This window comes from Microtus pennsylvanicus, chromosome 18 (genome assembly GCF_037038515.1).
Source record: "Microtus pennsylvanicus isolate mMicPen1 chromosome 18, mMicPen1.hap1, whole genome shotgun sequence".
In the NCBI taxonomy this organism is placed as follows: Eukaryota; Metazoa; Chordata; class Mammalia; order Rodentia; family Cricetidae; genus Microtus; species Microtus pennsylvanicus.
This window is the reverse complement of record NC_134596.1, coordinates 16,750,721-16,763,293: the sequence shown is the minus strand read 5'-3', so window position 1 is coordinate 16,763,293 and position 12,573 is coordinate 16,750,721. Positions and strand designations below refer to the sequence as shown.

General features: G+C 43.5%; 1 protein-coding gene across 3 annotated transcripts in view; it reads left to right on the top strand.

Moving 5' to 3' along the window:
* Nucleotides 1-12,573, top strand: part of Asb7 (ankyrin repeat and SOCS box containing 7) — a 46,465-nt gene that overhangs the window by 3,556 nt on the left and 30,336 nt on the right. For 2 of the 3 annotated variants that reach the window (XM_075952450.1, XM_075952451.1), the window contains 2 exons: nucleotides 3,220-3,339; nucleotides 5,748-6,009. In XM_075952450.1, coding sequence (XP_075808565.1) covers nucleotides 5,799-6,009 — 211 coding nt within the window. In that variant the 5' untranslated portion in view covers nucleotides 3,220-3,339; nucleotides 5,748-5,798. The remainder of the gene's footprint in view (nucleotides 1-3,219; nucleotides 3,340-5,747; nucleotides 6,010-12,573) is intronic. The other variant, XM_075952452.1, reaches the window with a different exon arrangement.

Genomic DNA, 12,573 nt, shown 5'->3' with positions numbered 1-12,573 from the left:
ATATATAAAGTAAATATATCTTATTTTGTTCACATGTGTGTGTGTGTGTGTGTCCTTAGCTTGTTTACATTTAGTGTATGTGTAGTCTCTGCTCACATTTAGCCTTAGTGATTCCCTTCTTAAAGTGGGTAAATAAAGTCAGATAATCTGGATATCTAAAACCTGACCTTCAGTCTTTCATTTTCACGTGAACGCACTCCCTCAGTGTAACTTCCTGGCAAACTTGTGAGGCGCTGGCTAAGTTTGACTTGGCATGACTGCATTAATAGGGCACTCTTGGCAAAGCACTTCTCATACCCGTGGTTTAAGCTTTCAGTTGGATCTCTGTCACTTCATCTGCATTTTGTGAAAATCATTGGGTTTTCTCCTATAGTTTATGTGAGTCATAGGTAAGCTGTGCATGACAATCAAGCTTTTTGTCACATAGAGGTCCAGTCCTTTGGAGGAAATGCATTGTCCTTCTTTAGGGACATGAACGCTATGGTATGTTGAGTGATACCAAAATAACACCTGCTTTATTTGGGCGTCAGGCCCTTGATGGTATAAGTGGAGCCCGGCAGCCTGCCTGTTGGCTGTATTGTGTACTTTGATCGGACAGAGTACATTTTGGCTTCTCTCTGGGGTCTTGTGAGCCAATGGTAGATTTTTAATTTTTGTCCTCAACCCAGTGTCTTGAAAGTCGCTTATTTCTTTCCTTATGATTTACTCTGCAGAGACGTGCTCTGTGCTGTTCTAAGTCAGGCGCTGTGTGACCTTATTTCTGTTGGTTTGAGACCAGGAAACGGAGGTCCCATGTGTGTCCCTTCATAAGATGTTGCAGAAACAGACAGCAAGCCTGCAGTCCTGACATGTGGGAGCTAAGGCAGGAGGGTCCCAGGTTGCTAGCCATCTTGGCCTTACAAGGGGGGCTTGGTATCTCAACCAAACCAAACAAAAAAACTGTGGAAGAAAATAATATGCAGGAGTCATTAATACCCAATCTTGTGCCGAAGGAAAATGTTGAGACGTCAGATTTGTCGAAGGCTATGTATTCTTGGGCAAATTTCTACCATATCTTGATTAATGTGTATATTCTACTTTGGTCTGTTATCTCAGTGTAGATTTTCTTTTAACTGTGGGAGGTAATTCTGATTTTAACTGAATGAATTTTACTTGTCCACCTGGAAAGAAATTAGGCAGCAAAAAAAAAAATGGTAGTATTCAGTGTGGGCAACTGATAAAAGCGTGGAGACCTAGGTTGTTATCTTTTGGCTTTTTTATAGTAGAAAAGATGAGTTTGCCAAATGTAAGCATAGCATTAACATTAAGTAGTAGGACTACTTTAGAAAATGATATGCATTGGGGAAAAAGATTCATTTTGACACTTCCAAAGTCTTCCATGTTTGTTTATTATTTACTTACTTTATTTCCTGAAACCCAGAATGTGATTTCTAGCAGTGAATCTGATTTCAGTGGTTGCTGGAGTCTGCAGCCATCATTAATTTAAGCAAACCTTCCGTTGAATGTATATTATTTAAAAAATTGCCCTTTGTCATGACTCCTATTTTATAGGTGATTTCTGAGAGCCATCAGGATTTTGAACTTGTATTCCCTACAGAAAGCTTGGCTTTTCCATTCCCACCTGTGGCTTTTCTTGATGACTTTTTTTTTTATAGACACCTGTACTGCTGAAGTTGTATTCGTTCTTAAGGTCCGTGGTACTTTTTTCCCTCCAGTGCCCATCAAGTTAACACCAAGAGGAAATTAGCTACTAGGCGGACACCTCGGACTTTGGGGGCCACTTTGATAATGCAAACAACAGAGATCATGTGCACATGGTACACCATGTGCGTGTGCTCTCCCCTGTAATGCAGCTCATGCGTGTATGGAGTAGCTTTCCAGTTTAAAGTCTGTGGTCTTGGAGAAATGGCTCGGTGGTCAGTGGTCTCTGCTGGCGGAGAGCCCTTATGCTGGTTCCTTTGTCCAGGCGGTGGTGGCTTTACAGGCTTGTTTTCTTTGAGCACTTTCTTGCCTTCAGGCACTGTAAGATGCTCCAGGCTCACCTTGCAGCCTTCCTGCTCTGGTCTCCATCCATTTCTGCAAGGATTGTTCTGTGGTATTTGTACTTTGCTTTGAAGGAGTTGTTCTGACCCTGCCTACTTCTTTTATTGGGAAATAATAGGCACAGGTCGCACTCAGAATTTAGTTCCGTGTGCATACAAGCATTTTGCTGTTCTTAAAGACTTACGACAAGGGAAAATAAAACATGAAGAGAACAAAAGGGACGCATGGATGATTCTCATTTGAGTTGAGTATCCCCTTGCACAGCCAGCAAGCCTCTACAACTGCCACTCGTCCCCTGCACATGCCTGCTTGGCAGATGGCCTGTCCCTCTTCTTGTCTGAAAGTTTAAGTGATAAAGGCTCTGCACTCCTTCCCCCAGCTTGAAGGGGTGGCAGGTCTCGCAATAGGCTAATTCGTAGAGTGATCTCCTTGTGATATTGGGGGAGGCGGGGGGTCACTGCTGTCCTTAACCTGAATGGAATGTACAGAACTGGGATTCAGTGGGAATGGGGAAAGAGTCCTTTTAGCTATATAGAGAGAAAGAGGTTGGGTTTTTAGTGTTTTGTTGTTTAAGAATTCATCAGGAGAAGCTAGCAAAAACTCTGGCTAGTTAATGTTTTAAGTTGCTGCATTGTATGCATGTAAATGTTATTGACTGGATGCCTTTAAGGCATATGAAGAGCTACCATTCAATGGCATAATCTCCTTTTACTTACCATAGTTTACATTGGCCTTGGGCAGCTGCTGTATTGAATGCACATGTTTTTTTCTTTGTAGTCCTGTTTTTAAAAAGCAGGTGACTGATGGTGTCCTTTAAAAAGTAACTCAAAGAAGCAGGCCTGAAGATACAATCTCAGTAGAAAAAACAAGAATCTCAGCTTGTATCCAAATTCCAAATGTGTGATTTGTTATTTTCCTTATTTACTTTTTTTCAAGAAGCTGGAGAATGGGGAGCAGGAATAGAAGGGCACAGAATGCCAAAAATAAATCTTATTTGATTGCATCTTGGAGATTGTTGTAAGCAGCAAGATCATTTTTTCCTAAACTGTCTCTGAGTTCTATCAGTTTGTTATAAATTCCTGAAACCTAAAGTCTTCAAAAAGTAGAATTTGCGAACAGCTGTGGTCCTTTGTTAGTTTCGGAGACTCCCATGATGGTTGTTTGATTTGTTTTTAGGTGAAGAAAACTCTTGCTCCGAGGCCTGGACACGCTGGGAACCCCTTCCCCACGATGCTGCTTGTGCACAATGGTCATTAGGCGACCTGTCTACCAAGAGAAGAGTCATTCTTCTGTAAGGTAACTCTGGGCCATCAGTCGCTGATGCCGTTTTAAGGAAAATGACACTTAACTTTTACTATTCCTCTTGAAAACTGCTAATGAGTTGGTTGGGGCTGCTGCTTCAGTAATAGAGTATATGCTTAGAGTATAGGCTCTGGGCTCAGTCTCTAGCAGGAGTAGAATAGAGTTGAGCAGAAATGAATGAGTGAAATTGTGATTTAAGAATAAACTAATATATCCACAGTGCAGCAGGCACTTGAAAGGAAAACCTAAGTTTGTTGTTTCAGTCTTTTTCCTGCATAGTTGATCTCTTTCAAGTGCCAAGATAATCTGTCTGAAAACACTCTTTGGGGGCTAGGGCAGGGACTTAGTGGGTAACTTATGCTTGAGCGTAAGTGTGAAGATTGAAGTTTGGATCTCCTTTTACTCATGTAAAAGCTGAGCATGGAAATGGACACCTGTAACCCCAGCACCAGAGTGCAGAGCAGAGAGGATCATGGGGCCTAGAGAGCCAGCCAGTCTAGCAGGAATGGTGCAGTGCAGGTTCAGTGATGGACCCTGTCTCAAAAGACAAGGTGGAGAAGAGACCCTAAGAGTGTGCGTATACACAGACACCCTCAAAGCTCACTCGGAGCCAGTATGGTGCCACACACCTGCAGCCTCATCGTTTGGGAGGTAGAGATGGGAGGATCAGGAGCTCAGGGCAAGCCACTACTTAGCAAGGTGGCAGGTCAACCTGAGCTAAGAGAGGCTGACTCAAAAATAATAGTAAAGTAAATAAAAATTTCAAAAGCATGGTGGTCTTTAACGATGGTGGTCTGAATAATAGACAGTAAGAGCTTCCATGAATCTATTCTGGTGAGTTTCCATACTGTCTCTTAAAGCACTGAAACTAATACGAAACTATTCTGAAAGGTATTTTCTATGTTAAATTTCTAAGCCAAGAGACTGAATTTCAAGGGAGTAGTGAAGTGAAGAAACAAAAGGAAACTTGCTTATCAAGAGAACAAATTATCGATAAATTTCCCCTTTCCCAATTTTCTCGGAGGAAAGAGCTATTTGAGGCAATAGCTTGACATTTTTAATTACATCACTTAGTGATATTGCTAAGACTGTAATAATGCCATTTTTATGTACAAAAGCACATGAGATGTTTGTGATCCTAACCTGTGTTGGTTCTGCCAAGCTAGGCTTACTTTATTTGTGTATAGTCCATGGTGAGAAATTTTACAAGAAAAATTATTGCTAGCAAAATTATCCTGAGATGTCTAACCTACGTATGAGAACAGAATATTTTTAAAGGGCTTTACCACCTTTTTTTTTTCTTTCAATCAAATTTACTTATAGAAATGGAAGTTAGATTAGTCTAACTGCTTCTTTCCGTTGGAATGTCTTCCCAGGAACTTGTCAGCTAGGTTTCTGTGTATATTTCAATGCTTAAAAGCACACAGACAGCTTGTACCCCCACATGAGAAGTAGAGAAGTAGCCATTTTACTTTGGATTTCCTTTGTGTGTAAATGAGCTCATTCGCTGCTAGGTTTGAGGATACACTTCTCCATGACCTGCAGAGGCTGTGCAACCCTCAGCGGTATTGTTCACTGAAGTCGTTCATCCTGTGACTAACCAGCAGGTTCTTTATGCTGCTTTGAGTGTTTTCTGAAGGAAAATTGGTACAGAGTTAGAAAAAAAAATGTTTTAAAAGGATGTGACAGCAAAAGAGAGGATGAAACACCACGATCAAATAGTCTGAGGTGGGAAAACCAAGAAAAAGAAAGACACACACACCTATATACACCTATATATGTAAATATAATCTACTTTGCTCCAGCTTAGTTTGCTCAGCCTGCTTCCCCCAAGCTTTGTTACCTTGCATTAAAAATAAAATACCTGGACTACTTCTGACACTCGGCCTGAAGTATTTTCCTGATCACAGGCTTTCTTTAGTGTGCATAAAACAACAAGCTGTTTTCTAGTACTCCATATTGATTGGCTCTGACTTGTGAGAGAATCTTTGAGTAGTTTGTGACTTAAATCTTGATGGCGCATCATATAAATCCGACTTCCCAAGACCAATACCACTCTGGCCCCTCTGGCACCGCATCTTGGCTTCTTGCTGCCACTCCTCATTGTGTCTAAAATAGAGCCGTGATGGGGAAATGTAGTTTCAAGTTTTCAAAGGGATGCAGAAGAGAGTTTTCTGTTAATTCAGGAATCTCTATCTGGCTTTCAATTAATTCAATTTATTTGTAGCCTTAATGCAACTATTGAAAGTTTTGGTCTTAGCATAAGCATTTAGCCAGTAGTATTGAAGTGCTGTTAATTATTGCTGTGCTGATTTAGGAAGTAGACAGTTCTGTGGTAGTCAGTGGCCACAGTGCAAAGAGCCACATTTTCTAAATTTCATGTGTTCTACCTTCCCCGAAAGGCTGATTCCTTTGACCTAATGACTGGTTGGTGAAAAGCGGACTCTGCTAGGATGTTACACCACCACTGTCGGAGGAACCCTGAGCTCCAGGAAGAATTGCAGATTCAGGCTGCAGTAGCTGCCGGAGATGTTCACACAGTACGGAAGATGCTGGAGCAAGGCTATTCCCCAAATGGCCGAGATGCCAATGGCTGGACCTTGCTCCATTTCTCTGCAGCAAGAGGAAAGGAGAGATGTGTTCGGGTGTTTCTAGAACATGGAGGTGAGTTTACTAGATGCAAGGAGAAACTTGCAATGGTGTTGAGTCGAAAATGCACTCATACACATTTGCATGTGATTTTTAATGCTTCACTTGCCTTAATGTTCAGTGTCATTTTTTTCCTCTTTGCAAAGATTTTTGTGAACTAAACACTGAGTTTTGTTTCAAACCAGATTACTGAGTGGGCTTTACCTGGCATGTGTAATTTCTACAGGGACTCAAGCTCTCCCAGGTCTTCCAACTCAGAACCTTTATTGGGGCTGGCAGCCACTTGGGTGGCATCTACCACTGGGGAGTTACCCAGGTTTCCTTTTTTGGAAATTGCTCAAGCAGAGGAACCTAGCACAGGTCCCTTTAAGCATCTTGGTCCTCCCCATCCCTTAGATTGTGGATTTGCCTCCCTTTCCTCTTGGATGGTTTCTCTTGTTCTTTTAGAGCTCTTTCCTTTTCCAGAACTTACAGGGTGTATAGGCATGCCACAGAGGGTGCTTGTCTGAGGTCTGAGTCTGTAGACAGCCGTAGCCAGTGACTGCACTGGCCGTTTCTATAAGGCTTCTTCTCAATTGACTCCTCTCTCCAGGGAATTTCAACTTCACTCTTACCTTGAAGCTAGGAGGCTGTGATGTGTGTGTTTGTCTGTTTTACATATTATTTATGTCTACATTGTCTATATATTAGGGTGTGAAACAACTTTTCTGGACTGTTTTAGGGCCCGGATCATTCATCAGCAGTGGTTTTGTTTCATTCCGAGAGTGCACCCTGAGACGTGTACTGGTAAAAAGACTGGCCAGACTTGCTTGCCTTCTGAAGTACAGAAATGTTAGAAGTTCCACAGCTCTCCTGCAGGCCGTGTGAATTAGTGACTGTATGGATGCTAATGCTAGGCTGGCCCCAGGAGAAAGCTAAACCTAAGCCCCGGAGTGACCATGTGCCCCAGCGGCCCAAAATGGGATTTATAAGCCCCACATTGTTGGCTGTGGACAGAGTCCCTAGTTCCCCAGCCTGTACCCACTCGTGGCTGTCTTCCGTGTCATTTTACCCTCTAACTTAACAGACCTCAGTTCTGCAGTTAATGAAGGGTACGTGCATGAAATGTCAGGAAAAGGGATCAGAATGAATTCTGCCCGTAGCTTGGTAAAATTAAGGCTGAATTAATTAATTAAAAATTAAGGCTAAAATTAAGGCTGTGACTCACGTTTGCTTATTTCACCTAGTCCAAGTGCCTTTCAGCTCCTCAGCCTCACTTAATAAGGAGTATGTCCACATAGTAACGCACGGACAGCATCTCCTTTAAACAAAGCACACCCTCACACACTCCGCACAGAAGCCAAACCCTACACGGCCTGCCCAGCTCCTGCCTGCCACTACTCAAAAGTGCCCCTGACTTGGGTGACTCTGGGTGCTTAGCCCTCTTACTCCTTCCTCACACACTTGTAGAAATTGTGTTTCATGTAGATTTTAAACTAAAGAGCGTACTGGCTTCCTGCTCTGCCACAGTTGTTTTTCACTGAACCTCATGGAGCATTGTATTTTTTCCTTAACTCTCTGGGGTCTGCTCTTGTAATGTGTGAATGTGATATGACACAGAAAGCATGTCATAGCTCTCTGGCTGACTTCCAGTCGGACTTTTTGTATAAGTCAATGAGTGATAAGGGCGGAAAGGAAAAGCTAATATGAGCCGGGTTTAACTTGTGGGCTATAGCTCCTAAGCATCTCCCTCTCCTCCACCCCACGGATGATAACTGGCAGGGCCGAGGGTGGTTGTGCAGTGGAGTGTATATCTAGTATATTTGAAGCCTAGTGTTCAAGTCCTACCACTGCAGTAAAAGAAAAGTGGGTGTGTGCATGCTTGTGTGTGTGACAAACTGCAATTCATGAACCCACACTGCACAGTGTAGTGCATTTTAGTGTATTTGTAGAATTGGGTGTCCAGCCCCACAATTAATTTCTAAAGTAACTGTTACATCTACAGAAAGAAACCTCGGTGATTCTGTTAGTAAGATAGTTAGACTTACCTTGTTCCTTTGAGTACAGTATTTATATTAACACGCTTCCATTTGGTTATTCTTTCAACTTTGTTCCGTTTAGTTTCTTTAGCAAGCATGAAACGTTCTCAGCAGACTTTTGAGAAGGTAGTGCATATTAGAACTGCTTAAAACCCAGGTTGACATTCTTTGGGCTGCGCAGGGTAGTGGCCACTAGCCGCTCTTTACTACCTGACTCTCCTTCCAGAGGCCATGGCTTTCACTGGCTCCTGGTACGGCTGCAGAAATAGCCTGTGCCCCTAGCTTAAAGGTTTTCAGCCTCTTCTTCTATACCGCAACTCTTCTTAATGTTCTGTTCAGTATCTTGACTTTCGTTACAGAATAGCTTCACCATGAAGGTTCCCTGTCGGAACCCAGGTCAGCTTCAGATTCCACTGTCTGGGTACAGTTGAATTGCACTTTAAGTTATGGGGCATTTGAAATTGTTTGAATTTTTCTTCTAGGGCCAATATTGCAGGAAGTGTTCTTTTTTTTAACCTTTGTTAGAGTTTTGTTTTTTTTTAATTTCTAGAAGTCCTTGCCAAGTCAAACAGTATTTTATGGATGCTGACACATTGCCCTCCAAAGAGCCTGCAGTTGCCTGTGCCCTCCCTGAGTGGGTGGGACACTTCACCCAGCCACGCATTGCCAGACGGCTGGCTCTTCCTTGTGTGACGTGCTTACCCCCTCCCAAGATGGCGTGCGAGTATCAAACTGACAAGCCTGAGCTTGTCCCTCTCCTGCTCACTTTTGGCATGTTCAGGTGTCTTCTTCGTTTGTAGCGATCCCACGTTCCTATTGTCCTCACTCTAAATTGGGCATGTTTTATTTCGCTTTTGCCTGGGTTGTGTCTCTTTGTTCTTGGTTAGTAAATCCTCCATACTGCAGGGTCATTATTTGCCTATATTTTCTTCTCGGGATTTTGTAGCACTTGGGTCACCAACCTGCCCATAATTGGCATTTGTGCATGGCATGAGATCGCTGCTACAATATCACTGCTCTTTCCCACAGAGATTGCCTAAACTTCCCTTCTTTCCTCAGGGCTGCATGCTGCTAGGTCACATACACAGGTTCAACATCCTGGCTTCTACTGAGTTCTTATTTAGTGCCCCAGGACCAGTGTAAGGCTGTTTGCTGTGTTCTCTGAGAACATTACTCCAATCAAAAGAGATCTGTAGAATGCATCCCGTGACTCCCCTCGCCGCAAATTATAAAATAAGTCTGGAAAGGATAGTTAAAAGGAAACTCATAACCCCACCCCCACCCCCATGGTCATCGTCATTCACGAGGCTTCGACACATACGTGCATTCTCCATGTAATGTCCTGACACATCTGGAAATGGCCCTGCAGCCTAGAAGTGCCATGCAGGAAAACTACAGATCGTGCTTAGCACCTTTGCCCTCACCTGTGACCAGTCGCTTGAGCTTCTGGATTTCTCCTCTGCTGACCAGCTGTCCTTTTTCTTCGCCTCTTTCCACGGAGCCACTGTTCCACTCTGTGGCAAGGAAACCCCTTTCTCATCAGGATTGTGCATAGATCTCATTCACCCCACATTATATCTCCCTGTCCCAACCCAGTCTCCAATTAACGTGACACTTCTAAGTAGAAATGGAAATTAAATCCAGTAGGGGCGTCTTGTTTCCTTGCACAGAACCTATGGTCGTGCGCTCAGCACAGCGGTGGATCATCTGACCCCTGCAGGTGCAGCTCTGTGCAGCAGCCCCTCCACCTTCTTGGGGGTCTCTGAGCTTAGAGGCATGGTCACAGAGGTCATTATAAAGCGTCCGCCATCATGTTTTCTTTCCTTTGCTTACACCTGCTTCCCCTTTAAGTCTTCTCAGCACTTTCTCTGGAATACCACTTCTTCCAACAGACTAGGTCAGGTGGAAACTTCATTTTTGTCCCGTTAGATGCTGCCACCGCGCCCTGGATGATGCTCTCTCTACCCTGTGGGATACTGTTTCCTGGAATAGTTGTAAGCATGCTGAAGGGCTTTAGCGTTCTCTTCAGGGTCTGTAGCTCTAGTTCACCTGAAGGTGCTGAAGACAGAACCACATGCATCTTTGTTCCCAGTGAGAAAGAACAGAAACTAGCGATCTAAACTGATTGCTTCCTGACCTTGTGAGCTAAAACTGATCTTTGATGATGCTGCTGCTGCTTAAAAGTCAGTCCCTCGTTGGGTCAGGATTAGAAACTGCTGAGATTCATGACAACTGTTCTTCCACAATCACCATATAAGTGAAGGAGGGAAAGGACTTAGAAGCAAGGTAGTTCACTTTGCCCTCTGCACTCCTTCCCTCTCTGCTCACTCTGTATGTGTGACAGTGACTCTGAGATGCATGAGGTGGCCATTTGGTTCCAGATAAAGCGTTCGCTCATCTTCAGAAAATGCAGCTGAGCACCCAATGTGTTCAGACCTATTGTATGCCAGGCCCTGCCTTCAGCAAGCTGCAGCGGTAAATGGCCCTGGTATTTCATAGCCCAGCAAGTGGATGGGTCGGGAGCCATGTTCCCTGGTGACATGTCCTATGTGGACAGTGCTTTTAGCTTTTAGAGAGTGATGCTTTTAGTTTTCCCATTGAAAGATGAGCCACAGAAGCAAATGTCATTCAGATACCCCAGGTCTTCCACCTTGATGACAGCAGAGCTAAGCTCCAAACCATCATCTAAACTGTGGTTCTGTATTGCTTAGAAAAGAAGCCAGGCATTCCAAGAGAGCAAAGTGCCCTGTGTAACGGGGCCCCTCTGCGTGTGAGGTGGGAGAGTCCAGGATCTCCCCAGAATGCAGGGCTTGGGTGAAGTTCTTGAAAGGTATGAAGTAGGAAGGGCTGGAAACGTGGTGGAGTGGAGACACCGACGGTGGGGGTTGAAGGAGGGGAGCATGTGTGGTTTTAGGGCCGGAAATAGTTGAGTGTGACTGGAGGAAGTCCAGCAGTTTAGGGATGCTGGGCAGGGCAGGGAGAAGCGGACAGGGTAGTAGGAAGTTCTCTGGTTAGTTTCTGAGCTCATCAGAACAGCCCAAGACCTAACGCAGGAAGAGAAATCAAGAGCAATAGAAGCTTCAGGTCAAGAAGAAGGGAGAACTTCTTGTCACCACTTCCTAAAAGGACATAGCTGCCTCAGGAAGCAGGGGAAGGGGCAGCCAGATGGAATATGAGAAAGAAGATGTGGAAATCTCAGCCATTTACACAACCAGAAATTGTTTATTTAAATATTCATACATGAAAGGATACAATGTGAAAAATACAGTTCTACCTGTCAAGTCCACAGAGCCACATGGTGATACCAAGACACAGAGCTAGCAAGCTCAGGACCGAGAATCAAGGGGAGTGATGTAACTCCAGAAAGAAACCTGCTGGGAAACAGCTGTGAATCCAAGTTCGCTTAAAACAACAACAAAACTGTTTGAGTCGTATAACACAAAAGTGGTGGTGGGCTGGGGCATGGGGTGGTGCCCAGGGACCCTAGTTTAAGCCTGTGCTACCTGTGGCATGAGAGGCTATTGCATTACAGTGAAAGTACACAGAGTCAATCCTTGGTTTCAGGACTGACCACATTCTAAGTGCCTAGTAGCCACATGTGCTGAGTGGCACTGCATGGTAAGTGACATTTTGTTGTCTTACATCTGCTTCAAAATAATGAAAATGTCAGGTTTTCAACTGTCTAAAAACTTTAAATTTTCAACACACATGGCAGTATACCATCATACCTCTGCACAAATTATGGTAATTGGGCCAGTGGGATAGCCCTGAGGTAAAGGCACTTGCCATGTAAGCTGAGTTCAGCCCTCACCCGATGTAAATGTGTGGGGAGGGAAGTGACTCCACAAAGTTGTCCTCTGACCTCCTCTTGTGGCAGGGGTATGTGCATAGCCACACTAATAACCAATAGAAACATGGTGACCTTTCTGAGAAGGTTAGAGAGCTCTTGGATTGAGAGTTTCCTACAGAAGCCAGGTCCCCTCGGGAAAGCAGGCAGCATCCTCTTGAAAGACACATGGAAGTAAGAGAGAATATAGCATTAGCCAGGCAGGGTGCAGTAGGAAGGAAGATGAAAGGGTTTGCAAGAAAGCCCCAGGATAAGTAAAACAAGTATATGATGTGGATTTGTGGAGACACTTTTGGAAAGCAACTTTGTAGTGTGTATTAGGGTGTTAAAAGTGGTAAATTCTTTGCCCAGTAAACCTATTAGTTTAAACTTAATTATATAATAACTAAGATTTATTAATTTATTCCAAGGTTAGACTCTTAAAAACAGGAAATATTTTCACATAAAAATGCCACACTTCTTTCTCTTGTTTTTTTTTTTTTTTTTTTTTGCTTTTGTGCTTATTTTATCATTGGCAATGGCATAAAACAAGATGTTTGGGAGTACTGTTTAGCTGTGTGTCTGTCTGTCTGTCTGATAGTATAGCACAGGGAAACAAGGTTATATTAAAATAGTTTTAAAAATATTAGAATTAAAACCAGAGTGCAAGTAGGAAGGAAATAAAAAGATAGAACCTCTCTACCGAACCTTCTCCGAGGGTCTAGCCTGGTAAGT